Source organism: Typha angustifolia, chromosome 11 (assembly GCF_048772165.1).
Source record: "Typha angustifolia cultivar Huaian chromosome 11, ASM4877216v1, whole genome shotgun sequence".
Lineage (NCBI taxonomy): Eukaryota > Viridiplantae > Streptophyta > Magnoliopsida > Poales > Typhaceae > Typha > Typha angustifolia.
The window spans coordinates 1,424,170-1,451,685 of NC_133249.1; the positions used below are offsets into that span (position 1 = coordinate 1,424,170).

The 27,516-nt window shown below is 39.1% G+C and overlaps 5 protein-coding genes across 11 annotated transcripts; 3 read left to right on the forward strand and 2 right to left on the reverse strand.

The window, feature by feature from the left end:
• The first annotated feature begins 302 nt into the window (after positions 1 to 302).
• On the forward strand, positions 303 to 3,443 carry LOC140770412 (aluminum-activated malate transporter 9-like). Of its 2 annotated transcripts, XM_073111602.1 has the most exons (6): positions 303 to 671; positions 757 to 897; positions 1,013 to 1,282; positions 1,707 to 1,849; positions 1,963 to 2,109; positions 2,588 to 3,442. In XM_073111602.1, exons 1-6 carry the CDS (start codon positions 374 to 376, stop codon positions 3,167 to 3,169), a joined length of 1,581 nt encoding a protein of 526 aa, XP_072967703.1. In that variant the 5' UTR covers positions 303 to 373; the 3' UTR covers positions 3,170 to 3,442. The 2 variants fall into 2 exon arrangements, with proteins under 2 accessions (XP_072967703.1, XP_072967704.1); XM_073111603.1 differs by lacking the exon at positions 1,963 to 2,109 and having other exon boundaries at positions 2,588 to 3,443.
• Positions 3,444 to 4,054: 611 nt separating this feature from the next.
• Positions 4,055 to 4,747, forward strand: LOC140770413 (3'-5' exonuclease-like). The gene has a single exon (XM_073111604.1). The coding sequence runs from the start codon at positions 4,118 to 4,120 to the stop codon at positions 4,745 to 4,747; it is 630 nt and encodes a 209-aa protein (XP_072967705.1). The 5' UTR covers positions 4,055 to 4,117.
• Positions 4,678 to 15,163, reverse strand: LOC140770411 (uncharacterized). Of its 3 annotated transcripts, XR_012106022.1 has the most exons (20): positions 14,856 to 15,163; positions 14,616 to 14,768; positions 14,368 to 14,527; positions 13,080 to 13,398; positions 12,311 to 12,448; positions 12,022 to 12,214; positions 11,809 to 11,939; positions 11,352 to 11,570; positions 10,614 to 10,780; positions 10,042 to 10,120; positions 9,238 to 9,804; positions 8,789 to 9,144; positions 8,475 to 8,588; positions 8,272 to 8,376; positions 7,303 to 7,554; positions 5,985 to 6,101; positions 5,724 to 5,837; positions 5,201 to 5,565; positions 4,909 to 4,977; positions 4,678 to 4,815 (listed from the first exon to the last, which is right to left on the reverse strand). XR_012106022.1 is itself a non-coding variant. In XM_073111601.1 (18 exons), the coding sequence occupies exons 1-18, from the start codon at positions 14,959 to 14,961 to the stop codon at positions 5,337 to 5,339; spliced, it is 3,519 nt and encodes a 1,172-aa protein (XP_072967702.1). In that variant the 5' UTR covers positions 14,962 to 15,163; the 3' UTR covers positions 4,995 to 5,336. The 3 variants fall into 3 exon arrangements, 1 of the variants encoding a protein (XP_072967702.1); XR_012106023.1 differs by lacking the exon at positions 4,678 to 4,815 and having other exon boundaries at positions 5,985 to 6,098; XM_073111601.1 differs by lacking the exons at positions 4,678 to 4,815; positions 4,909 to 4,977 and having other exon boundaries at positions 4,995 to 5,565.
• Positions 15,164 to 15,795: 632 nt separating this feature from the next.
• LOC140771318 (plastidial pyruvate kinase 2) lies at positions 15,796 to 20,849 on the forward strand. Its single transcript, XM_073112804.1, has 12 exons — positions 15,796 to 16,147; positions 16,351 to 16,638; positions 17,086 to 17,251; positions 17,866 to 18,000; positions 18,151 to 18,261; positions 18,368 to 18,456; positions 18,680 to 18,742; positions 19,151 to 19,326; positions 19,542 to 19,644; positions 19,737 to 19,885; positions 20,033 to 20,141; positions 20,415 to 20,849. The coding sequence occupies exons 1-12, from the start codon at positions 15,899 to 15,901 to the stop codon at positions 20,520 to 20,522; spliced, it is 1,746 nt and encodes a 581-aa protein (XP_072968905.1). The 5' UTR covers positions 15,796 to 15,898; the 3' UTR covers positions 20,523 to 20,849.
• Positions 20,850 to 21,508: 659 nt separating this feature from the next.
• Positions 21,509 to 27,505, reverse strand: LOC140771384 (uncharacterized). Of its 4 annotated transcripts, XM_073112905.1 has the most exons (3): positions 27,353 to 27,494; positions 26,406 to 26,656; positions 21,509 to 24,094 (listed from the first exon to the last, which is right to left on the reverse strand). In XM_073112905.1, the coding sequence occupies exon 3, from the start codon at positions 23,829 to 23,831 to the stop codon at positions 21,846 to 21,848; it is 1,986 nt and encodes a 661-aa protein (XP_072969006.1). In that variant the 5' UTR covers positions 23,832 to 24,094; positions 26,406 to 26,656; positions 27,353 to 27,494; the 3' UTR covers positions 21,509 to 21,845. The 4 variants fall into 4 exon arrangements, with proteins under 4 accessions (XP_072969006.1, XP_072969007.1, XP_072969008.1 ...); XM_073112906.1 differs by lacking the exon at positions 26,406 to 26,656 and having other exon boundaries at positions 27,353 to 27,505; XM_073112907.1 differs by lacking the exon at positions 26,406 to 26,656 and having other exon boundaries at positions 21,509 to 24,091; positions 27,353 to 27,502.
• Positions 27,506 to 27,516: the final 11 nt, after the last annotated feature.

A 27,516-nucleotide genomic window follows, 5' to 3' on the forward strand; every position in this document is an offset into this window, starting at 1 on the left:
TTTTTTATGTTCTCCGGAACGTGTAAATGCCCCCAAAAATCCTCCATATTGTGTTTGTGAACTAAAGCTGGATTCTAGATCTCCATCAACCCCAAACATTATTGAACCCTAGCATCTTTTACTCTGCCATTTCCAAGCATTTTCTATTCTATTATTAATAAGGAATCATTCCCTTCATGCATTCTTAACATTAAAATTATTTGCCACTACCAATACTTTCTTTCCTACTTGCACCACCCCCACCCCCACCCCCACCTGCCTATAAATGCCCACCCTCTTATCAACCCCTTCACTTTCAGAAACTAACTACTAGTATCTATGATATCACTGCCCTTCTACTTCTAAATAACCTCTTATCATTGTCATAAGAGAAATGAATGGAAACGATAAGAGCAGCGTCAAAGTCGACGTCAGCTTGTCGCCGAACGCCGTGTTGCCTGAGTTCGTCAAGAGGTCGGTGAGCAAAGAGCGGTTCTCGCTGCGTAAATGGATCCGAGAAGTGTGGGACTTCGCCATGGAGGACACGAACAGGGTCACCTCCTCACTGAAGGTTGGCTTAGCCATGCTTCTAGTCTCGCTGCTGATACTTATAACTGCACCTTTCAATCACTTCGGTACAAATATAATCTGGTCCATCCTAACGGTCGGCATCATGTTCGAATACACAGTCGGTTTGTATCGACACAACTTTACTGCTATAAATTCTAAGTTCGATTTTGTCTCAAAATCTTTGACCAAAGGTTTCCATATATTTAGGTGCTACATTGAACAGAGGATTCAACAGAGCCGTCGGAAGTTTGATTGCTGGAATTTTCGCTATCGTCGTGATCCAAATCTCGTTGAGCAGCGGCGGCGCGGCGGCGCCGTACGTTGTTGGCCTTAGCATCTTTCTTGTTGGTATGGATTCTTTTATCTTCTCTTTTTCCCAGTAAGAAAATGATACAAATGTAATCATTTGATCGATTCACGTAATTGTTCTAATTAACTTACAAGATGATCACCATGCATGCAGGTGCAATAACGTCCTTCATGAAACTTTGGCCATCTCTAGCCCCTTATGAGTATGGCTTCAGGGTTATTCTCTTCACCTACTGTCTTATCATCGTCTCGGTTTACCGGATCGGAGATCCGATGAAGACCGGCATGGAACGCCTCTACTCGATTGCAATTGGGGCGGTCATCACCGTCCTCGTTAACCTTCTCGTCTTCCCGATATGGGCCGGCGAGCAGCTGCATAAGGAGCTCGTCGGTAGCTTTGATACCATCGCTGACTCACTCGAAGGTGAAGCAAAATAATTTATTATAATAATTATTACACTAATATCCTATGAACTATCATTCATTTTTATTTTATATATACAAATTAACTCCCTAAACAATGGAAAAAAGCTTTCATCTCTATCTTTTAATTCTCCAAAACACGAGCAAAATAATCTTTATAGAACCAAAAAGTTAATCACGTTACAGTCACACATGGTATCAAATTTTAACAGAAAATGTAACAAATAAGAAACAAAAGAGGAATTTCTGTAGGGTTTTTTTGTTTCTTGTAGCTAAGGGAACAACATATCATGAAAAATAAAAAATAAAAAATCCAGGAGATCTAAGTATAAGTATCCCTAATTAATTTATCCCCAGGACGTTCGACTTCTATAGAATACAAATAGTAGAAGTAGAACCTTATTTGGTTTTCTCTTTGCCTTTAGAATGTGTGAAGAAGTATCTAAGCGATTATGGCTCCAATAAGAACGAGGAGTTCTCCAAGACGATCACCGACGACTTCCCCGACGAGCCCGCCTTCCGAAAATGTCGAGGAATATTGAACTCATCGGCAAGATTCGATTCATTGGTAAGCTCTGCTAAATAAATGTATGTAGTACATCTTGAATGTTATAGATGTAATGCCTGCATCGATTTAGATATATTATTCCTGGGCCTTTTTTGTGATCTGTATATGGATAGGCGAGCTCTGCAAAATGGGAGCCACCCCATGGGAAATTTCCCCATTTCTTCTACCCATGGTCACAGTATGTTAGAGTGGGAGCTGTGCTTCGCCATTGTGCCTATGAGGTCATGGCACTCCACGGTTGCCTGCATTCAGAGATTCAGGTCAATTTATAGAGCTCTCATGTGAATTTATTCTAAAAGCATCTCATGAGGGTTCAAAATAATAATAATAATAATAATAATAATCCTAAATTTTATTTTACATGTCACAGAAAGTGGCCAGGAATCTTTTAGGAAACTTCAGGGACATGATGAATAGAGTACATTAAACCACCACTGGCAATATCATGTACATATCATTTGCAAAAGTATTATTCTTGATAAGGCCACCTCATAAGAGATATTATCTTTAGTGATATGAATTGCCCTTTCATAGTTACATATGCCGCTGAAAAGAGTCCATAATTTGCGTATATTCTCTTGCATTATGACAACTCTTCAGCATAACCTCTAATTCGTCATGCATGTCTCCTTGGTCTTTTATGACTACACTGACATAATTACAAGAAACAAGTATCTTTCAATCAAAAAAAGCACTAGATAGAAAAGGCTACCTGATAATGGTTTGCTACTCTTTCAGGCTCCATACAATCTTAGAATGGCATTCCAGACGGAGATCCTCGAGGCGACGGTTGAAGCCGCGGAGCTCCTTCACAGCTTGGGAAGTGATATTAGTAACATGAATCATAGTGTTCAAACAAATCTATTGAAGGGAGTTCACAACTCCATCTATCGCCTGCAGCACTCCATAGAACTGCACTCTTACCTCCTAACCTCAACGCATCATCCATTTGATTGCTGTGATAAACCAACCAACACTCTCTCATTAACCCTTAAAGACTGCTCTAATCTGCTAGCAAATGGCAATGCGGGAATCAATGCAAGAGGAGAACCCTTGAAAGCTGAGTCTTACCATGAGGCCATGAGGAAGCAGCAGAGGAGGCTCCATTCATGGCCTTCAAGAGAAGTAGATGAACTGGAAGAAGATGGAGGAATTGATACAGGCCTGATACCAAAGATGTGTACTCTGGAGAGCACTGCAGCTCTATCTGTTGCCACCTTCACCTCCCTGCTCGTTGAGTTTGTTGCTCGGCTTGATCACTTGGTTGATGCAGTTGATGAGCTATCCAAGATGGCCAAGTTTAAGGAACAGTCAAATTAGAAAAAGAAGATGGGAATTTGTGATTAAGATTCTGGCTAGGGAAAAAGGAGTAGAAGAAGTATAAGGTGTTCTAGTTTGCATATGGAACAGCACTCTTATTAACCATAAAATCTAGCCTCCTTTTTTCCCCACCTAGCGTTCAAGCATACATATTTCTATGAAGCAAATGCAAGATTGCCCACAACTTGGATAAGATTCATCAACATGAATATTTCGACAAAAAGATTCACTCCTTCAAAATTTTGTACAGGTTAATTTCCTGCAACATCTAAACTTATTCTAAAGATTTTTGGCTAATAAATTGATAATTAAACAACAGGATGCCGTCCGTCTATGTAATCACTTCAAAAGTGCAACTAAAAGTTGGTTCCAGAGAAAATCCCACGATCTCCATTAATGCATGTTCTACAAAGTAATCGGTCACTAGCACACTAATCCTCTTCCACCAATCAACTAACCACTTCCACGGCTGCATTTTGTTGTAGCAATTAACAGCCCACTACCCGTCTCTACCCTATAATAATTACTTGTATCAAAATAAATAAATTACTAACACAAGTTTATACAGTCTTAACTCAGATCAATCAACTTCCAACATATTACACTATTATCCCTAAATAATACTTAAGAATAGAGTATTATTAAAAGTATATCTTTGGATAAGAATAATTTCATTAAATCACTGACCTTATCGAGTAGTGCAAGTAATGTGTAACACCAGACGGCGCATCTCTCTCCAAGTAGCCACGTGTCGACTTCCTCTCCCTCCCTGTAAACGTTAGAATCACCGCACGGTAAACAATAAAAACAACAAACCGGAACTGGCTTACTTTAAACGCGCCTTTTCGAATCCTTCTCTTCCATCTCCCCCCCTTCCCCTATAAATAGTAAAAGGAAACCACCAAATCACAAAGATATATTTATATATATATAGAGAGAGAGAGAGAGATGACGACGGCGATCCACCGCCACGATGACTCAACCTACACCGTAACCTTCGATTCCGACGACTTCATCCTCACCACCGCCACATCCTCCGGCGCCGCCGTCTCCTCCTGGATCTCCACCATCCTCTTCATCCACCGCCGCCGCCTCTCCCACCTGATCGTCGGGCTTGACGTCGAGTGGCGCCCCAACTACACCCGCAATTCTTACCCCAATCCTGTAGCCGTCCTCCAGCTCTGCGTCGGCCGCCGGTGCCTCGTCTTCCAGATACTCTACGCCGACTTTGTGCCGGACTCGCTGGCCGAGTTCCTCGCCGACGGCCGCTTCCGGTTCGTGGGCGTCGGGGTGGAGGATGACGCGGAGAGGTTGGTTGAGGAGCACGATCTGGAGGTGGAGAATACGGTGGATTTGAGGGATCTGGCGGCGGTGAGGGTTGGGAAGGTGGAGTTGAGGAAGGCGGGGTTGCAGAATCTGGTGAGGGAGGTGATGGGGGTGCACATAGAGAAGGAGAGGAGGGTGAGGATGAGCGCTTGGGACCAGCACGTGCTGTCCATGGATCAGATCAAGTACGCGTGCGTGGACGCATTCGCATCGTTCGAGGTTGGAAGGAGGCTGTTTGCTTGGGAGTTTTGAGGGTTTCGTTGTTTGCTTCTCTCTTCTCACTTTCGTATTGTCTTCGTTGTATGATGTAAGGGATAAATCTAAGCGATGGTAATAGTGTCATTGCATCGAAGATAATGAACGTTAGTTAAGCCATGTGTTTAGTAGCACATAGAGTAGAGATCATAACTAACCGTCTATGCTTCCTTGCAGGCTTCCACATCCGTGACCGTGCCTTAAATCTATATTACAAATACATGGTTCTGCATAGAAAATTTTCATAAATAATTTGTTAAAACTTCAATAAGAAACCAAACATCTTAATATATATATATGTACATTGTTGGCATCTCAGTGTAATTTCAGCAACCCACGTTTGGAGACATCAAGTATTATAGAAATGGAGGATTACGCTAGCATTATCTACAGATATAGCTTTTACTTGTTTTGGTATAATTCTAATTATCCCGAAGGAAGGAGTAGAACCTCTGGCTTCCGTGATGCTATAGATTTCTAGAAGAGCCCTGATCTGAAACAGCAGAGAAGAATGAAGAAAGTTATTCTGCAACCAGGTGCCAGATAAAATCTTGTACCCTCTTCACATTTGTTTCTAATCTCCTTCTCAATCATCATCGTCGTCAATAACCATTTTGAGGTGCCTCTTCAACCCAATCCTTTTGGGTGCAATATTATCGTTATCATCTTCAGAATCCATCAGTTCGGCAATGTCTTGGACTCTATTGCTAGCATTATCTAGTGCAGCCTCCATACTTTTATTCAAAGAATCATTAACACCAGCTTCAGGTCCTTTTTCTTGACATTGTTCAGACTCATGCTGGACAATGATATCTCTGCACAGAGGAAAGATTATTTGATAGCTGAAAGAGACTGAAAAGTTTCTTCAAGATTTTTGCAAGGATTAATCATAGCCAACTGGAATCGTATGAGAGGTCAATTCCAATTTTAGGACTGGTGCTAGTAAACTGCAATTGCGAAGTCGACTACTTACTCGAAATTGGAACCTGGGATCTCGTCATCGGACTCAAGATCAACTGATGTTTCCTTAATGTGAGAGGTGCTCTCCACTCTGTTTGATGGTGATCTGTTCGCCTTCCTTCGGCTTCTACAGGAAATATAGAGATAATAGATCAATGAAATTTAGATAAGACATATAAGGCACAAACCAAGGACAATGATTGTGGACTGCAGTCAAATTCAGAGTTTAGAACTGCTTATAAGGGGTTAAACATACGAAACTAAGTGAATTTACCTGAGCAAAGTGCTCAAAGTCTCATTATCAGACTCATGCTCTTCCAGTGCTGCTGCACGCTGAGATATGGTCACAGTAGCGTCCTTCATCAACAGTTTTCTCTTCTTTCTTTGGCTTCTAACAAATACAGTTGGCAGATTAGCAAAATATTTATAATAGAAAAATGCAGAGGATAACCTTGTATACCATGCAAGAATAAGTGACATATATAGTTACCGAGTTAAAGGAATTTGCGAAGCCAAGCAATTTACATTTTGTTGACCTCTCAAATTTTATTATGTTCTATAATCAGAAGTCACTGTCAATCTCTATATCCACCAAATTAAATCATGCAGAATAGCATTGCCAAAATATTGGTGGTTGGTTACTTTAATCCTTTTTCATCATTTCAGCTCGTTTATAAGCATGATTTTAGTGCAGATCTCTCCAAGCGCACTGTTGGATGAGCGTCAACATGTCGAGTGCACACCAGACGTGTCAAATCAGATTCAATAGAGAATACATTGGGACTGTAGATTTTGAATGGGAATGATCAAAGCTGTGGATGCACATAATGAATGAATCAGCGCTCATCCAACGCGCTCGGACCGGCCTATAGGAGGTGGCACAAAAGCCCAACTCCTCTTCCACCACAGCTACGTCCATGAGTCTAATTGTAGCCAAGCCTAAACATGTATTAGATTGTCTACAAAACATCAAGTACAGAATAAACTAAAATTTGGAAACATTAAAGTATTTTCAAAGATCTGCTGTGTTACGAAAATAAGAATTTTGATGCAAAATAAGAGGCCTACCTTTAAATGATAAACTTGGACAAAAAGATATTTATTCACATTAATGCATGGTGATCCAGACATAGCTTCTATCAACAGAGGGCTTATACTTTATACATTAAATCGTTAATTAGCATTTATAGCAAGCTATGAAGGGTATATAATAATATAGCCGCACCAAAATATTCAGGTGAAAAAAAGAGTCGTCATGGTTATCATGATCTGGATATGTACAATTCGGAAAAAGCTAGACTTATTAAAATAGGTCCAGCTACAGGAAAGAGATCAGCACAGGATTAGCACCTTGATATGGATAATACAAATATATATAAAAGCATGACCATAACTGCATTTAGACAGAGTAACAAAAAATTGAACTTTCAGATGAAGAAACAGCCAAGAGTTAAAAAGCATCAAATATTTTTTAAAAAGATAATATAAACTGAAAGGGACAAGTTGACTAAACAAAGAGAGACAAGTACTACAACATAACAGCAAAGAAAACTTAGGTTGTAGTTGAATGTACAAATGAGAAGAACACTTACAAAGATCTCTCTAGATTAGGACCATTCTCCTGTTCATTCAAATTTTGAGGGTAATCACTTGGAAATGCATCATACGCTACAATGTCTGGATCATCTGTAGCTGACAAAGGTCCATCACTAGTGCACTTTTTTCTTGTGGCAATCCTGAGGCCAAGCTGTTTAAGCTTCCGATAAACTTGAGTAGAAGATATCTTCCCATCAGGGTCTAAAGCTTCTGCAATTAGATGGCCACATCTGCGGTCATCCCTGAATCTGAATATCCAACATAGTCACATCAGAATCAAGCTATCAAAATGAGGAAAAGGAACAGACAAGATATTCTAAAAAAAGTCATTACTTTCTAGTTATAATATAGTCTGCCATTCTTAAGGACAAAGTACTATGGTTATTGGCATCAGGTACTATTTGACTCAAGAATATCCATAATACAGTTAATCAGTTAAGAATGTGGGAAAAAAGGATTCAAGTTAGACAACAAACTTTATGTCAAATCTTGGAAGGAAGTTCTAAAAATTAAAAATTTGCTTCCATCGAGTACAAATTAAATAATCCAAAGATGGAGTGTGACAAAGTACTCTCACCTCCTCATCTTAAGGTAAGTTTTTGCAGATATCAAGGAACTACTGAAAAGATTCAAAGTCCCTATAATTTATTCTAATTTACAATGTCTAACTCGAAAGATCTGACAAGTGTTTGCATGAGCTCACATACTAACATCCAAGATGTAGGATTGGCAGCTATTTTCTTTTTCAACCATCCCGATAAACATCTAATTATTTATATTGCTTCCATAATACATAGTCAAATAAAATTCTAGTGCTTTGCTAGAAATGAAAGATGTTTCAATACCGATACGTGTAATGAAACTCCTTTGGCTATTCTCAAACTAGAACAGCCCCAAAGAAACCCCAAAGAAACGAACCTTCAAATGAAACTCTTGAGGAAAGAAATTGTAGAAAGTCCACTTACCTTTCATACAAATCCCTAATTTTATTCTCCTGCTCTTCATTAAAAACAGAACCTCTCCGCCTTTTGGAAGATTTCATAGTTTGAAAATGAGATGATACGACATCACTGGATGAATAACAACTTAATTAAATGAAAGCACAAATGAGAACCCAAGAAAATTTGCAGTTTAAAGATAACAAGATACAATCATGGTGATTGTAAACCTGGTGCCAACTTCAGGATCTCTGCCTAAAGGGGATCTCGCACTGCTCCTTTGGTCTACAATTTTGTTGGTTGTATGCAAGTCATCTTCACCACCATCAGATGAACTTTCCTCCCTGTGCAATAACAGAATGAATGAATTGGCTACAAATATAAACTAGCAAGACAAGTCTTATTAACATGGGTACTGGTTGACTTTGATCAGATGCAAGAATGAACTCATCAAATAAAAATAATTGACGAAGAGAACTGCAAAAGTAACTTACTCTGAGAACTGCAAAAGTAACTTACTCTGAGAACTGCAAAAGTAACTTACTCTGGATTATTAGGATAATGAGGAATGACCAAATCAGCTTCGTCATCACCAAGAGAGTCTGCTATGCTTTTCTGCCCTCGTCCTGTTTCATTTGACAAACCATTTGCATCACTATCTAAGTTCCTGATATCTTTCTTCAAGCTGGCCATATCACACGATAAAGCTTCCGCATTGATGTAATGGCATTCTTTGCGTGTCTTCCAGAAGAGTATTTCCACAAAAAGCAGAGGCTGTTTTTTCATTAAAACCAGCATCTTCCTTACTAACTTGGCAAGGAAACTTATAACGTTTGAGTGCTCCTTAGAAGTCGATTTCTTGTCAGCTAGAATGTCATAGAATGTGATGAGGACTGATAGCTGCAAAAGCACAATGGTATATTAAGTAACAGAAGTGCTTTTCTACTCTTTGGACTTGGAGAGCCGGTAATTTGAACTTTTAATGTAATTTACCTGATATAGCATCGGGGACATCTCCAAATCTTCACAAAACCTTCGTAACATGCATATAATGTAGTGATTTGTACTAGCAGAATTGCTTCTGTAGTATTTGAGTAACCAGCATAAATTATGTACAACGGCATTGTTTGCAAGACTAGCAATCAATCTGGACACATTGAAATCAACTTCACTTGTAGAAGGCATCTGATCGCCTGTTGAGGAATCTGATGTTTCATCTGCAAGATCATCAAGCTTTCTTTTCAATTCCTCACTGTCCATATAAGATGAATCACCCATAAGGTGGCCTGCTTCTTGTAAAAGCGCTACAGGTTCTACAACTGGATTTGTGATCGGAATGCCTTCTATATCAGCAGCTTCCTTTTCCATAAAATTTGACTCTGACGAGTGCTGTTCAAGTAGGTTGTCTGAATCTATGAATGACTGAGAAGTTGGCAGTCCAGTTTCATTTGTCTCATTATCTTTTGGACTGGCATGTACTTCTCCCAATTTTTTAGCTTTTATCTCACCATTGTCTTTTGTTGTCTTCCTTTTTCTGACTTTCCTTATTTTCTTGGAAACCTAAAAGATAGAAACATGCCCATAAAAGTTAGCCATCCCACCAACCATACTTTGTCACAAGTACACTAATAAGCTAGAAGCATTTTGCAGGCTAAACGTGATCTCTTCTGCCATTTAGTTAACACTTGCAGAAACCAATAAACTAGGTAGAAGAACCAAGTGCATGGTCTTAAAGTGCTCTGTGATTTTCATCAGCCATACATAGTAACTGAAAGTTCAGAAACAAGTAGATTGTACCCTTAATGTGCCCCTTGCTTGAAGCTTCTCCATGAGCCGTAAGACTACATGTATAATTTCTAACAAATCTGCAAGATCACTGAATAAAGCCAGACAAAAAAACTGCAGTTAAAAAAATTCTAAATACATGGAAGAATATAGATGTATTTAAGCAACTAAACTAGTGAAAAAGATAACAAGAAAATGAGAGTAATACAGTATTTGGATCAGCTGATGGTTATGAACAATTGAGTAGAAAACCAAGAGAAACTTACAAAATGTACACATAGCAAATGTTGGTTGGAAGTGCAATGTTAACATTTTAATTTAGTATGTAGCCAACTCATATAAATTATTACTTTATACATGCCCATGAAACAGAAATTGGCAATTCTGAAAACATAAAGCATCACAAAACCTAGGAGATAATAAGATAATGTTACAAAATATAATCCTTAATATGCAATATTCCCATGATTCCATATGTTCAGCAACTTGATATCCAGCGTAATATGTTACAAATCGAACGTACCAATATGGAATTAAATAGTCAAGAACTAACTTTAATTTCAAAAGGTACTGTCTCAACAAACCTTTTAGTTTGCTTATGTGTGTCGAAAGATTTGAACAGGTTTAAAAGGAACTGTGTCAGACCTTGATCTGTCTGATCATAAAACAACTTATATAGAAGTACACGTGCTGTTTGAGGTTCTTTTGAATCTTCAGGAAAGAGCTTAAGCACCAAATCTATCATGCGAATCTGCACAAATTTTAGAAAATGTTACGGACATTACAGTTCTTGAAAGCCACATGTACCATGTTTGATTCAGACAGGATATATAATTAATGAATGAGTATAAAGCAATCTACATAAATACATACATACAATGTACCATAAATACAAAACTGGCTAAACTTAATCTGTTACTGGAAAGAACAATTGATTATTTTGGCTGGAATATATATTGCTGAGAAGATGGATCAAAACTGCTCAATATTGAATGGCTCAGCAGTCAGCAAACAGCAAAGCCCAATACCTTGATGCTCATCTACCAATGCAGATAAGGCATGTGTACTGTTAGCATGGTGATGCAGTTGGCATTGGCCATCCATGATACTCGTAAGGGCTTCTATTATTCTCTTTTGTTGGGTAAAGTATATTTTCTATTAAGCCCATTGAATCTGATGACACAAGAAGATTTAAAAGGACCTAAAGGTTAAACAACATTGCTAGAGAGATAAATGGCAAATGTTTGGGCAAGATCACAATTTTAACAAGCTGCAAAATATATCAAAATGATGGAAAAAAGAAACTTATCATGTAAAATTACCATTCTTTTAATCAGAGATCCTGCTGCTGATAGAGGCTTGTAATCATTAGTTTCTTTCAAGGCTTCAAAAGTCTCACGCCACTTAGTTATGACTAAATTGAACATAGCCTCATTCATCGTCGATGCAACAGATCCACATAGGCCCCAATGGCACGAGGAATTATCAACATCTTTATTATTAATTGAAGTTTCAGATGTTGGCCCCTCCATGTCAGCTTTCTGATCAAACAAATTATACAGTTAAATGCTGCTAGTTAGCAATATGTGTGTAAATACACACTATAAACTTTTAAAACATGCTTGATTGTTCCTCCCTCAGTAGACCTTCTCTTGCCAATACTGTCTATGGTACTAGGTCAGTCCTAACCACTAGATAAAATGGCACTTGATATAACACAATATTTTAGTTTCATAAAGTACATGCTGTGATTATGAAGATTCTCAATTCTGTTCTGACCTTCGAAATTGAGGCCTTTTGATGCTGAAAAGCTAAAACAAAATCAGCAACTTGGAAAAATGAAATAATGTCACTGTTCTGAATGGACTGATGCTCTTTTGTGATATCATTAAAAATAGACTGCATAAGAACTGATTGAAATTCTATTAGCACTAGATATGATAATGTACTAGAAAGGGATAAAATAGAAATGTGGTATTTATTTAATCCCACCATTATACCCTCCTGACAGGAATTGGTTCAAGAAATTGTTTAGCAAGCCCAATATATTCTGCTTGGGCAAGGACAATCTCCCTTGGTCCCATGCAATTCTTTTTAGCGGACCTCTTTGAACCTTATGAACTTTGAGGAAGCCATTGCCAGAGGCAGAAGTTGGATTTCCTTTAAATAAGGTTCTAGAGCCATCCTGTTGAAGGAGAAGGAATAATAATCAGAAGTGTTCTACGTGGCCATAATACAAGATAATCTCCTCATGGCATATGGCTGTTCGAGAATATCCTACCACTGATTGCCGTGTAAATGTTCCACTGAATAGTGAATGGCGCTCCAAGCTCCTTAGCCCAACTATCCTTCTTGTCTCATGCTCCTCCTCAATAATTGACCTGAGTGAATCTACAGACGTACTGATATCTTCATCTATCTGCACATAGAAGTTTTCTTTACATGGCATTTTGAAATTGCCATCTAGCTAAGACAGCACAATAAATCTAAATATTGGATATTATAGTCTTGACTTGGAACAGTTCATATCATCTCTGAATTTCAGTGACAAAATGCAGGAAGCCAGGAACTAAAGCTTGATTTCAGTGACATTGCAAAATCATATATTTTACTGTGAGATAGTTAAAACCCCATATCTCTTTAGACAGCGCAAAGCATGGTACCAACAGATGTGGGGAAAAGAAACCAAATGGAGAAACACATGCTTAACAGGATTTTGTTCAAAGTATATAAAGATGATAACTACGTCTTCAACATATAAGAATGTATATTGCTTGCTTGAGTGTAGCTAATTATGCATTACTTAACACTCAAACTACTTCAAAGAACAACAGATACTTAAAGAATACCAAACTTCAGTCATCATGTGGACAGAAGTCCTCTTTTTAGTGACTGTGAAGTCAGATCATCAACAAACTTTGCTACTTCCTGTTGAAATTTGAAAACTCGTTTTCTTCAAGAGCTAAACTTATGAACAACATTGATGAACGTGAAGACATAAAACTCAAAACAGAGTTGACAAAACTCCTCAAGGAGAAGAGGAAACACACCATGGATTTCTTTTTATGAGCTTTAGCAATCAGCTCTGGATCTCGGCCAAGAAAAATACTGTGGTAGATCTCTAGTAAAAGCAAATTATCCTGCTGAAGATAACCAGATGGCTCATCTACATGCTGGGTCAGCACTAAAATTAGGTCCATAATATTCTCTTGAAACAAGAGCTCAAGAAAACTATCGGTCAAGCACAAAAACTGTGTGGCTGATCCAGATGCCTTTTGCTGCAAAGTGATATCTTGGACGGCCAAGATATTGCGAAACAAAGTTAGCACCAGCTGAACTAACTTCCAATCGTCTTCTGTAAATGCATCACTGGTTGGCATTCAATAGCGCATCAGAGAAGCTAAGTTAGTACCCTATAAGCTATTGTGCAACAAATAGTACTCAACAAGCTAATACAAAACATAAGTCAAAGAAATGGAAAAACAATAAATGGACCGAAAAGCAAAAGAACCAATTTCATGCAGGATATAGAAAATGAAAACTGTAGACTAGATTAAGAACCTGAAATTTTCCATGTTAGTTCCTCATGTCTTATAGCTCAAATAAGCCATGAGGAACTAACATGGAAAATTTCAGGTGCCGTGCAGTTAAATGTGCCGTGCAGTTAAAATTTTGAATGTGCCGTGCAGTTAAATGTGCCGTGCAGTTAAAAACTGAAGACCTAACCACAATATACTCATGCATCTAACAGTCACAGAGTTATATTAAGATCAGCACCAATGTCTACCCTATGGTTGTTATCCAATCTTCGCTCAGACAAAAAAAATTTTGTCCAATTCAAGCTTCTTCTTAAACATATTAACATATTTGCACCATTTATGCAGATGGTTCATTCGATACCACCCTACTTCTCACATTTATAAAAAGGAAAATAAGAAGAGAAATGATATGATTGATATGCAGAGAGGTAGGCCCATGTGAAATAAGCAAGTAGAAACTGTGGGACATGGCAAGGAGCTCATCTAGGGCAAGAGCAATGAGCTTTTTAACTGCAACGCAGACAGAACTCAGATCAATTATGCAATAAAATTTCGATCTACAAGCATTATAGAAAATTAATTTCTTTTTTTCTTTTCCCCAATTTTGATAATCTCAGTCAATGTGGTATCTGTTTCCAAATGCATATTATGTCATCTACGAGTACATAAGAAGAACACAAAGAAGAGCAGAATATACGAGTTCGTACTTAATGGGTAGCAGTAAAACAAGCTTCTGCAACAATGAGGGTCGAGGAAGGTAAACAATAAAAAAAGAAAATGTAGGAAAAATAAAGCTTACCGTTCCAAATGATCCAGTGGGTCTTCAAGAAGCGAGATTATGACTGCTAGTGTGACATTACGTGCCATTGCAGCCTTCAAATCCCACAAGTACTCAATCTGTTGTGCTATATCATCCGAATTAGGGTCCACGGGCATAGTGAGGAAGACCAAAATTTTAACTGCACGGCACATTTAAAATACTTGTAATCAGAATAATATGCAACAAAATAATAAGTTTTACATCGAGATATTTGAGACAAAAATTACCGGCATTAATCACTAAATTCCGATCATTCTGGTAATACTCTATGATCGGGATCAGATCGTGAGACACCGTCTTCCACTTGCAAATCTGTTTGAAGACGTCCCGCCGTTGTGGATTATCCCGCCGAAGAAATCGTTGCAGATCCTTCAAATTATCTGAAGAATTAGATAGAATTAGGAACTCCAAGGTCAATATTAGTAGCGAATAGATCACGAACAGGGAACCAAGCATCGGATCCAAACCTAGACAGATCTCACTCTTGGTATAACCTACGATTGCCCCGCTCTCATCCTCCTCATTGGCGGATCCGAGGCCAGCACAGATGGCGGAAAGCCGTTCGGTGTCCATTTCTTCCTCTCGATTGGAAGGCGCGGGCTACGGTTCTTGTATTTGTGGCTTCGAGATGCAGGAATTAGGGTTTGGAAATGGAATGGGGGTAGCGAGCGTGAGAGCAAGCGAGAAAAGGAGAAGAGGATAGGGAGAAACAGTAACCGGACGGTCGCGAATCGGGGTCTTTTAGAGCGTTGTAAATCTTCCCGCCATTACTTTCCCGCGCTCCCTTTTTCAGCACGTGTTTTTGGTTCCTTTCTCGTTCATTTGTATGCGAGGAAGGATCATCTACCGTCCACGTTTACAGAGGAGAATCTCGACCGTTTCTACCTACCCAAAGAAATTACCATCCTCCAAATGATCGGTTATCCCTCATAAAGACCCCTTAACCCTTGTAGTTGTAGGATGGTTGATGAATTTGGAACGGACGAGTTAATATCAACACGGCCACGATCTAAGCACGTGACAAGTGGGCCGCACTCACGTGAAAGTTGACCCTCCCTACTACCTACGGCGTTTACGAAGCATCGGATCTAATCTGCCAACCGTCCAGATAGATCAATCGAACGGTTTCAGCACAAGTTGCGTCCCAATATATTATGCCATCGGAACATCTCAACAACCGTGTAACCACCTCACTGGCAATGCGCCAAATACGCCATCGAGCCTCGGCGTTTCTTCTCTATATATCTCCGCCTATCCATGAAGTCCACGTAAAACTAACCTCTACACCGCGGCGCACCGCATTGGAGAGTGGCATCTTCGTCATTAAGCGACAACGTGAGACCCATTTCTGTCATTAAGAAGTCATATTAATTTGAATAGGTTTACCTGACGGAGACAACAAGATTCGATACAATCGAAGTCTCTCGCCTTAATAGTCCCTTCTCCTACCTCAACGGCAATCTCTCTCTCTTCTTCGTTCTCTTCTAATCCTCTCAAAGCTCACTAGGCAATGGCTCAGGTGGCGGCGGCTCGATCCATTGGCGGTGCGACCACTCTCCTGTGTTCTAGTTCCGGATCTGGAGCTCAGAGGAGCCATGCGGATATTTTGAAGCCCTCGAAACTTCCGATTAGATTCTATCAAGAGAAGGAGCTGAGGAGAAGCAGAGGAAGTGCACGCTCTTCTCGTGTCGTCGCCGTAGCGAGCCGGCCTCGGGCTGAGACTGAGGTCCTTCCTGTTTCTCCGGAGGACATCTCAAAGGTACTTCCTTTTCCCCTGTTTAGTTCATTCGTGTAGTTCTATTACTAAATATTTGGCCTTTTAAACAGAAGCTTCAGTTTTGTTGTCTGAATTTGGAAAATTTGCGGATAGATGCCCAGAAATTCGAATGATATTTGCTTTTTGCTGTAAACTTGATTGTTTTTAAGGACGTTATTTGGAACTTGGTAATTGATGGTCATCAGGAAGAAGAGAGCTTTAGGCATTTGAAAACTATTCAGCAGCTTGGAGAGGCGACTCCTGGGGTGTGGTCCAAGCCGAACGTGAGGCGAAAAACGAAGATCGTGTGCACTATCGGCCCCTCGACGAATACGAAGGAGATGATATGGAAGCTTGCAGAGGCCGGCATGAATGTTGCTCGGCTCAACATGTCGCATGGAGATCATGCATCTCATCAGAAAGTTATTGATCTGGTGAAGGAGTACAATGCTCAGTCAAAGGACAATGTAATTGCAATCATGCTTGATACCAAGGTTGGTATTTTGTTTCTTTCCACATACTGGTCCAACTTTAGCATTTCGATCTGAAGCTTCCAAGTGTCTGGTATTTGAAACAGCAACACTACCTGGAAAGTTTACGACAATTGCATGCCAAATTTATTCTTTGGTGAACCCCATCTGGTGCTTAACATTACGGAAGTTATCTGTTTCCTCTGTGCCTATTCTCATATTAGTCTAGTTTTATTAGTTTGCCTAATTTCGGTAATTGTCCTATGTTGAAGTTTCTTCAGTTGATGTTAATTATTACATATGAAATAATCTCAGGTATTTTTTCCTATAAAGTCTATTATGTTTGCAATTGGATAAATATTTTTACATATGTAGTTATGTTGATGTATTACCAGAAGTCACATATGTAGTATCCATCAATATTTCTTATCTGAATATTCATTTTCACATATTTATTTTTTCATGCCACAGGGACCAGAGGTTAGGAGTGGTGACCTGCCACAGCCGATAATGTTGGCAACTGGCCAGGAGTTCACTTTCACGATAAAAAGAGGAGTTGGGACGGAAACCTGTGTCAGTGTGAACTATGATGACTTCGTGAATGATGTAGAAGTTGGTGACATGCTTCTTGTTGATGGTATATTTAATGTCCTCTCTGTCATGCAATCTCCTATTAGTGCAGTTGTACCGTGCAACTATAAGCTTACGTGTACCTTCGAAGAGTACATATTCATATGTTTGTGTATATATACATTTTAGAACTTATCCTGATCATTGAAAGGTGGTGCGAGATGGAGAGCTGATAACCTATTTGTAGGTTAGCCAGTTGGACTGTCTGTACTGTATTATACTTAGGAAGTTGCCTTTTAAGGAAGTAATGAGTTTCCAATGTCTTCCAATTTAGCTCTTCCCATACTAGCAGGATGAAAATATAGAGTATTCCTTCGACCCACATAAATGGCTGGGATGAGGCTTGTTGCTTAAGATGTTCTGCCATTCTATTTGACAGGAAAGGGTTATTCTTTAAACATTAGGCTGATATTTACTGTCTATTACAACAATTTCAATTTGACTCTACTTGTGTTTTATCTCTTAATGCTACTAAATTAGCTTCTTGCATGTTCTCCTTGGGTAACAATTTTCACTATGGCCTGAAAGCTAAACATCCTTTTGTGTAATTATTGTGTGATCTATGAGATTATATGTTCTGATAATTGAGTGTTAAAAGAAATTCCTGTGATATCCTTTTAGGAGGAATGATGTCTTTAGTGGTCACGTCAAAAACTGAAGACTCTGTGAAATGTGAAGTTGTTGATGGAGGTGAACTTAAGTCCAGGCGGCATCTGAATGTTCGAGGAAAGAGTGCAACCTTGCCATCCATCACCGGTAAGAAAATGGGACCAGTTAGAAAGTGTCCGTTATCATGTTCAACTGAATTCCTATTTCTGAAAATCTGGTCTTACTGTCATTTATTTTTTCTTTACCCAAACTATTAACTGGTTTAATAATGCATTTAATTTTCTTTTCCATTCACAGATAAAGACTGGGATGATATCAAATTTGGAGTTGAAAACCAAGTGGATTATTATGCTGTTTCTTTTGTCAAAGATGCTAAAGTTGTCCATGAATTGAAGGATTATCTCAAAAGTAACTACTCATGGAGGTTTCATGTTCAGATTATACAGTAATTTTTTTACATTTGTTTCATAGCTGCGTTTGTTGACATCCAAGAATACCTGCATTTTCTTGTTAGGCTGTGATGCTGATATACACGTGATTGTTAAAATTGAGAGTGCGGATTCCATTCCTAATCTTCATTCTATTATTACTGCATCTGATGGGGTGAGTATCTACTATCTACTGTCTAATTGATTTGATTCATTAATGTTATGCTGCTAAAGTTTGCTTGGTAAGCAGATAAGTCATGTACTAGATGCTGCATAGAGAAACACGTGATTCCACATGCCCTGAAAATAATCATATGCTACTGTGTAGTAATTTGTATTGGCTGGTAAAAATGACTGTTATCAACTTATCATGTCATCTCTTTCTGCTTTTTTTGTAGGCTATGGTAGCTAGGGGTGACCTTGGGGCTGAGCTTCCAATTGAGGAGGTCCCACTGCTGCAGGTATACTCTCTTTGGTCTCCAACCTGTCCAAAGATCAGTGACTTATTATAAATAATTCTAGGCTAGTTCTGGTGAAAAGAATAGTTGAAGACGAGTATAAATTTGATGTTTTATCTTTAAAGCACATATGTTTTCTACTTTTCTCTTCTATTTGTGTCTATTAAAGATCACTCAATGGACAATAAATATTTCATCATGATCCTTAACATCGCTAATGGTGATCTTTTTACCTCTATGCAGAAGATTTTTTTTGTTTCTTTCAGTTTTATTGATCTTTGATCACTTACACTGCTATGCAAGAGACCAATTTGAATTTGGAATTTGTTAACAACAGTTGGACCTGCTAAACTGGCTACAGCATGAATTTGGTAATCACTTTTCTCTTTCTGATCTTCCCATCATGTGTAGGAAGAGATTATTAGAATGTGCAGGAGCATGGGGAAAGCTGTTATTGTTGCCACAAACATGCTGGAGAGCATGATTGTTCATCCTACTCCTACCCGTGCAGAGGTCTCAGATATTGCAATTGCAGTTCGTGAGGGTGCTGATGCAGTTATGCTCTCTGGGGAAACTGCTCATGGAAAGTAAGATACTTATTTCTCAGTGGTGTTTGTTACCTAGTACATATCACTAGACTTACACGAGACACACCCTTTTGAGATCTCTAATTGTTTTGTTTTACATTCTGTCCTGTGAATTAGAGAGATCATAGGTATGGTACTAGTATTTGTTTCATCAATTATTGAAGTTAGTCTTTTCCATCTCTTTTCAATGGCTAATCATTTTGTCTGTCATATAGATTCCCTCTGAAAGCTGTCAAGGTCATGCATACAGTATCTTTGAGGACTGAGGCAACTATAATTGGAGGAGAGACACCCTCTAACCTTGGTCAGGCTTTCAAGGTTCCAAAAGAAACCCTATTACAATGCTTCATAAATATTACTGTCACATTGTATGCTGTCGATTCTGAAACTTTAAAGTTACTTCACTGTAGAATCACATGAGTGAAATGTTTGCCTACCACGCGACAATGATGTCAAACACGCTTGGAACATCAATTGTAGTTTTCACCAGGTCCGGTTTTATGGCAATACTGCTCAGCCACTATCGGCCCTCTGGCACCATATTTGCCTTCACAGATGAGTACGTGACTATAGTTATAGACTTGTATTCCTTGCTCTGAAGTAGATGCTACTATATCTAGATTACGGATCTGCTGTGTTATGCTATTACTGTTTTATAGTCGTGAAAGATATGCCTATGTTCTGACAAATGTAAATGATTGAGTAGGGAGAGGGTGAGGCAGAGGCTGGCCCTCTACCAAGGTGTGTGCCCCATATATATGCAATTTTCAAATGATGCTGAGAAAACCTTTGGCGAGGCCTTATCTTGCTTGCTGGTAATTTTATCCGCTTCATGCTTATATTGTTTAAATTTTGCTATTTCAGTGTAGTTCTTTCTGAGCATTAAACCATTATAACATATAATCTCATAAGAAGCGGCACGGGTAAATCCATTTTAAGTTTCTTCTTCATCCATCAATGTTTTGCACGGCATGAGCTTAGTCTGTAAAGCAGAACTATACAGTGATCATTTGTAGCAAGTGCATTATTAATCTTAATTGCTTGTAGCATGTCTCTGATATCCTTTGAACTGTATGATACTTGTTCAGAAGCAAGGCATGGTTAAGGAAGGTGAAGAGGTAGCTCTTCTTCAGAGTGGCAGACAACCCATTTGGAGGTCCCAATCCACTCACAATATCCAGGTCAGGAAGGTCTAGTGCAATAACACTATGCTGGGCTTCCTTCACTATGCTAATCACCTGCAATAACCAAAGGCAAGAGATCAGCAACATCCCTCTGACAGAAAGTGAGAGGGCCTTCGGGATATATAAGGATTTCAGCAGTGTGCCAGATAATTGTGTGTTTGGTTGTGTTAGTCTCTGGACTTCTTTTACGTGGCAATTTTGTGTGCCTATGTTGAAGTATCATCATCATACGGTCTCATAATTTAGAGCTATATTATTATTATCCATGTATCCACACCTTGATAGGCATGTTATGAAGACAGAACAATGATTTAAATTATTGTTATTTTATTTCAAATATCATGAGAGGTATTAGAGACTTAAGACAATTTTGTCGCAGTATGCCTTTGTGGGAAACAGCATCGAGGAGCAACAATACGATAATCATAATCATTATACTAACATTGCTGTTGGGTTTTTGGCTACAATAGCTCGAAACACATGAAAAAGTATTACATGCAAGAATAACTCAAATGACAAGTGATCACAGAACTTGCTTTTTGGTATCGAATCAATATATATATATAGAGAGAGGCAAAGGAAACAGTTCGTGAAGTAGACATACTGTTGCGTATCTACACTCTTTTAAACTACAAAGATTTGTAACTGCATGACATGATGCAGGCCTCACGATATAAACAAGCAAAATGGCAAGGAAAAAGTTCATGGGCTCCAATAAGCTGGTAGCAAGTTAGAGAGAATAGAGCAACCAAAATATAGTGGCAATCGTAACAAGTTCAAGCCAAGTTTATTTTACTACACAATTTGACCAGAACTTACCACAAAATAACATTTTGCAGCAGCAAAAGACAGCAATTGAGGAAACCATTCCTATTACAGGTTGGTAAGGTAACTCCTTATTCCAAAGTGTAATAAGATTGGAAAATGTGAAGTTATCATATCCAAAGCTTTGTTGAAGAGTGTGTAACAAGATGTTGCAAGACAAAATCATGCAATGATTCATGTATAACACCACAAGACTAATATAAAAAGCACATTGCACAAACCATAATTTTATATCTAATGGAGACTGACTTTCACAGGAAAAAACCACAAAACTGGACAAGCATTTATAAGTATTTTTACAACTGAAGAAAACTAGCAATCATGCCCAAGATAGTATAGCTAATGTCTTGCCCCTTATTTTCTTTTTTTTCACAAGGGGGTCATTGAGATGGCATTTAAATTTAGAGGCGAAATCAACAATTCCTCAATCGAGTCAAGCATAGGGAAACCAGATCAAAACCAAAGACAGATTAAGAAGAGCTCAGAACAGCTTGCAGCATGCCTCACAAATTACATCCAGTTGTGCAAGATGTTCGGCGATGCACCATGCTCCGAGGTACTGGCATCCTGTTGGCTTCCAGTGTTGCTTGGGAAGGTTGCATTGCCAGACAGAAATGCCATCAGATTTCCACCTCGAACCCTTCCTTCCGGAATAGAACCCGAGCCATACTGGAGGTTAATAGGAGGATGGGCAATCCTTTTGGTACTGAAAGCAGCACAGCCCAAAAATCCCTCCCCTTCATTACTCGTTTTTACAAGTGTCCCTCCATCAATTGTGATCTCTTTCATACTCTGAGGAATAACGGTATTCAGGAACTGGCCGGCCAGAGGTCCCAACAAGCCACCACCATGGACACAACGGTCTTCTACTAGTGCACCATGTTCAACACAGAGACCAGTTTTGCTCCGGGAAAGCCTATCACAAGGTCGGTCACCCTTACCTATGTTGGAACCTGGATGGCCCCATGAGCAGCGCTTGCCACCTCCGTGTGCTTTACAAAAGTCAGTGCTCCCCTGAGCACTCTTATCACATTTATCGTACTGGCATCGCTTGCCACCGCCGTGACGGACGCAGCAATCTGTTCGGCCTCTAGCACTTCGAGTGCACCCAGTAAAAGCACACCTCTTCCCACCACCGTGTGCAACACAGAATTGGGTCCCGCCATGCACGCTCTTTGGGCACACACCACCACCCTGGTACGAGCAGCGTTTCCCTCCACCATGTCCCTTACAAAATGCAGTGCTCCCTTCTGCCCCTTTGGTACATCCCAGAAATGTGCACCTTTTCCCTCCACCATGTGCCTTGCAGAAAATTGTGCTTCCTTGTGCACCCTTCGAACATTCTGGGAATTGGCAGCGCCTGCCACCTCCATGAGAGATGCAGAGGCCTGAGAAGCCTTCTGCACTCTTTGTGCAATTCTCCCTCTTGCACCTCTTGCCACCTCCATGCCTGATACATAAACCAGATTTTCCCCTTGCAGCTCTGGTGCAGCCTTCATGAGTGCAGCGACGGCCACCACCGTGAGCTATGCAGTGGTCAGTGCGGCCTTCAGCGCTCTTTGTACAGCCAAGGTACTCACACCTCCTGCCACCACCGTGGGCTTTGCAATATATGGTCCTTCCTTCAGCTCCCCTGCTACAGCCAGGTCTCTGGCACCTTCTTCCTCCACCATGGGCTATGCAACGTCCAGAAGCACCCCTTGCTCCTTTATCACATCCTGGGAACTGACAATTCTTAGAACTAATTTTGCGTTGTTGGCAGTTAGTAATCCCGGAAGTACAGGCAACTGGGCTTTTCACAGTTTTTATCATGGTTGATGGGAGTTCTTCAAAGATTGCAGCTGCATCAGCATTGACAGGAATCTTCTGATAAGAGAATACACTACTTGTGTCTGTAGCATATTGTGCAAAATGATTTGCAAATGCCCAGCAAGATGATTCTGATCCCTCTTCATCGATGGCTGGAACAGTCTCTAAGAGATTCTGATAAACGTCTGAGGCAGGAGTAACATTGGTAACAACAGATTCAGATGGCCCAGTTGATAGGCTCAACTGAAGGTCAAAGTAGGGTCCAGTATTGGACAGCCTGTGAACATCACCAGAGGACATCTTTGCACTATATGTATTCACATTGCCAAGATGAAGTTGAAAACCCAATCCTAGATCCACAGATGACTCCTCATTAGTTACTTTCACTGGATAATTGAAACAAGCAGTACTCGAGCTCAGATTGCTTTTGTCAGAGGAGCAAGGTGACTGTCCTAAGCCCAGGGAGAGTGAGGGGTACTCTGAACCATCAGTTCCATTGGTGTCACTCAACTTCATCTTTGTTTCATTTGAGTTGGAACTATATAGACTGGAATGGACAGGCGAGTCAAGTCGCCGTGCAATGTCTGCGCTAGATTCAGCTCCAGGTAGAACTTTGCTCCAATGACCAAAAGTATTCGGAATGTTAATATTGCCAGGAAAGACCAGATTTTGAGTACTCATATCCATCAGAAGAAAAAGACCAACTATATCAACCAAATCTTAATCGAAAAGAACCAGATTGCCTGACTTCCAGGGCTCGCAAGTTAATGACAATAAAATATGTTAGAAGCACTAGGAGCACATGTTGCAACCTCCACTAACAAATCCCGATGTATCACGGCGATCCATTTCAAAAATCTTGATATAGGACAAATCTGAGTAAGATGGAAGTCAAGCTACAACTTCTCCTGATTAACTGACTGATATCATCCAACCCGAAGCAACTCCTGCTGAAGAACAATTCAAGGAAAAATTAGAACGAGTGATGCAGAAACCAAAAAATATCTTAGTATAGCCTTCGAGTCTGAAAGGAAAGAAACACTGATATTGTTGATAAATTCAGCAACTGCAAAATAACGTGGTTGGGCTACTGCAGCATTAATCAACACTACTCCAGTATTAGTTATCAAAGCATTACAAACCAAGCAAAGGCTGCACACATCTTTGTAGCTTTAGCATATTAGTTCTCAGTACAGGGAAAGAGTGCTGCTATAAGGGCCACCAAGATAAACAAGGCACTACAATAACTAAAGAAAAAAAATGGATATTTAAAAATGTTGATCATGTGTAGCTAGCATAATTGATCTATTTACCTAGATAGATAAGAAATCTAACTATGACATTAACTCCAACAAAGATGACTCAATGCATTCACAATGATAAATTGCCCCTTCAAGGCAAAGCATTCCAACTGAGCCATATATTCCTATCAACAACAAGATTGATTGCCAAGTTGCCAATAATCAAAGAGCTAAAATAAATAATACTATGCCAACTAAGTCTGCAAGACTGTAAAGATGGCAGAGTAAACCAAATAGATGTTTCACGAACCTTTTTCTGGACAATATACCAAGTATTATGTGTACTTGAAAAACATAAGAATAGGCACAACAATATAATGAGCTACCAAAGAACAAGTACATATGCCTTTTGCCTCTATAGAATTACATGGTCATTCTGAATGCTATCAAGATTCAAGCATAATAACAAGAAACATTGAATGTTTTTAGCAACTTGCAGAAAAATTTTCTCAAGGTGCTGATCCTTTCATTGCCTTAAACAACAACCCAAGTCAATAGCAAGTACAAATACTCAATTAAACTTAGTTTAAGAGAACAGCTTAAAAAGAAGAATAATAAGTAATAGTATGACATTTGAACCATTAAATGTCAAGGAGAAAACATATGTTAACCAAAACTGAAGGAAAAAAGAACAGACAAAAATAAAATCTCTCAAACAATCTATAAATCTCAAGAGAGTTTGCCAAAAACATTTTACTTGACAGTTTGCATTCATCTTCAACAACAAAGATACATCATACCTTCAACAACCAATAAACAGTCTTCATCAAACTAAGCAAGGAGCTTGATAAAATTAGAACTATTTGCTTGAATTACTCTAATATAATGTTCAACCATCTGACATTAAACTGGAAGCTGCCATTTGCAGCAGTATGTGGCAAAGCAAGATCAATGATAAAATTAACACACACATAATATCTAATGTTCAAACTAATGTAAAGACAGTTCAGTAGATACTTTATTAGGCATTTTTCTTTGCAAACTGGACGCTAAATTCAGCAAGACTATTCTTTGCAGCTATAAAAGTAAGTGAGAACTGCCGGGAATATCATTTCTCTTAGGAACGCGGCAGATGCTTCTTTATGTGGTTTAGTTGACTTTGCTATAGTATCCCTTTCATGTTCTCAGTAAAGCCAGAAGCTTAAGAAAGGCAGAAGGTCCATATTCGGTAAACTCTAAAATGGGAGAAGACTGCAAGATTACTGAAGATAGAACTGAAAACACACAGAAAGCAGATCAAGTTCTTCTTTGTACCACTTGACATTCTTTTCTAACTTCACTTGTTCCTGCTTTTAGCTAGGAATAAAAATTTGTTTCACGATTGCTTATTAGTTAAGATTTTCCAGTACATCCAATAATATTGAACAAGAACTTCTGCACATGGTTACAACTATCGGTCACATATATTCAGAAACTCCACGACAGCTATACAAGCATGTGAAGATTCAGAGACAGAACAATACAGATCAAAGGTAACAGGTAAAAACTTTAAAAATCTTAAAATAGCACATCACTAAAGTATAAGAATTACTATATTTATAACATTTCTAGTAGATTGTTCAGCCACCAACCACAAAAACAAGTAAGAAGAAGAGGATCTTACAACAAGTGATACAATATTTAACAAAACAAATGGAAATAAAAAGAAGAAAATAAATGCACGTGGTTTTAGGCCAACTGATGCCACAGCAAAAACAAGCTTTAAGACTTTAAACCCTAATTCTATGCACACACACACACACACAAAAAAAAAAAAAAAAAATCAAAAGCGGACAAGGTTTAGATGCAGAATGAAAACATTGAAAAATCCACAAAACAACCCAGACAAGAATAAGAAGTACCAAATCAGGCCCAAATCTCATATATAATCATCCAAGGGGTAATATATGAAATGAATGATGCGGATAGAATGCTAGAGAGACCGAGGGAAAAAAGAACATAGCAAACTAACAGAACGCACCAATGAAAAAGATAAGAGTGGGGAAGCCACCCAAAACCACAAGGAGCTCGGTTGCCGCAGGAGAACCACAAGAAGGAGATTTCTACTGCTCAAAGGAACCGGTAATAGAAAGGTGCAATCCCAAGTAACATTGAATCGGTTCAACTCATGGCAGGAAATGACAGCCAAGCAATTAAGGAAGCGGCTTCCTTACTATTCTGGAGGCAAGAATTACTATAGAGCACACATGTATGATGTATCTACCATTTGCACTGTTTACGAGGAAACTAGTAAGGGAAACAAAACAAATAGATTGAGTAACGCCAAATTTGCTCGAACGACAGCAAATCCAATTAGCAGTAGGCCGAATCCTATTGATTGATTCCAGTTTCGCCAAAGTTGTATCTCGTCTTAAAAGAATTCCCTTTTGGTCCATCAATTAGAAATTACCTTCTAAATCCAAATTAATTCTAACAGATAGATCTCTTCCAAGAGGACCAATATCAAAAACAGAAAACTCATAGTCTAAAATTTCTATATCAAAAGCGAAAGAAGATAAAAATTCGAAAGGTAAAAGATGATCAAAATCTTAAGGTACTAACTGAAGCGCGAAACAATAGATTAAATGGAAACTAAGAACGGACTGGAACATCGATGCCAATTCAAACAAACTCGCACTCGCAGTTTCGCCACTATTAGAGAGAAGAATCAATACTAAAAATTATTGAAAATCTAAAAACGAAAAACAAAATAAGCATACAGCTAAGAGAATTGCGTAGTCATAGACTCGTAATCAAGTAAATCAAATCTCTTGAAACCAAACGAGATTCCGATACGGATGCATGGAGATCGAAATAGATGTAGAACCAATCATAATTCGCCATGAGAAAGGACGAATACATCAAATTAAAGCACGCGAGGAGGGAAAACAAAAGATCCAAACCTCCGGCCGCCAAAGAGGTACTCACCTTGGATCGTCGTCTCCGAACAAGGAGGAGCACAGGATATGAAGCAATACAGAAACCACTAAAGAAGACGAGAGCTAGAGTTTTAAGGAGTAAAGTGTGTGTGGGAGAGAGAGAGAATTAAGGTTGGAGGCAAACGCGACGAGAGGAAAATTCCGAGAACGATG

Bases quoted from the DNA above. Each gene is read 5' to 3' on its own strand.
- LOC140771318 (XM_073112804.1), top strand. From the start codon at position 15,899: ATGGCTCAGGTGGCGGCGGCTCGATCCATTGGCGGTGCGACCACTCTC. The intron at 17,252-17,865 runs GTATATTTAATG...ATATCCTTTTAG, and splicing joins TGACATGCTTCTTGTTGATG to GAGGAATGATGTCTTTAGTG. The intron at 18,457-18,679 runs GTGAGTATCTAC...CTTTTTTTGTAG, and splicing joins TTATTACTGCATCTGATGGG to GCTATGGTAGCTAGGGGTGA.
- LOC140771384 (XM_073112906.1), bottom strand. From the start codon at position 23,831: ATGGATATGAGTACTCAAAATCTGGTCTTTCCTGGCAATATTAACATT.
- LOC140770413 (XM_073111604.1), top strand. From the start codon at position 4,118: ATGACGACGGCGATCCACCGCCACGATGACTCAACCTACACCGTAACC.
- LOC140770411 (XM_073111601.1), bottom strand. From the start codon at position 14,961: ATGGACACCGAACGGCTTTCCGCCATCTGTGCTGGCCTCGGATCCGCC. The intron at 14,769-14,855 runs GTTTGGATCCGA...CTAATTCTTCAG, and splicing joins CAAGAGTGAGATCTGTCTAG to ATAATTTGAAGGATCTGCAA. The intron at 7,555-8,271 runs GTAAGTGGACTT...TTGGATATTCAG, and splicing joins ATTAGGGATTTGTATGAAAG to ATTCAGGGATGACCGCAGAT.
- LOC140770412 (XM_073111602.1), top strand. From the start codon at position 374: ATGAATGGAAACGATAAGAGCAGCGTCAAAGTCGACGTCAGCTTGTCG. The intron at 898-1,012 runs GTATGGATTCTT...CCATGCATGCAG, and splicing joins CCTTAGCATCTTTCTTGTTG to GTGCAATAACGTCCTTCATG. The intron at 1,283-1,706 runs GTGAAGCAAAAT...CTTTGCCTTTAG, and splicing joins CATCGCTGACTCACTCGAAG to AATGTGTGAAGAAGTATCTA.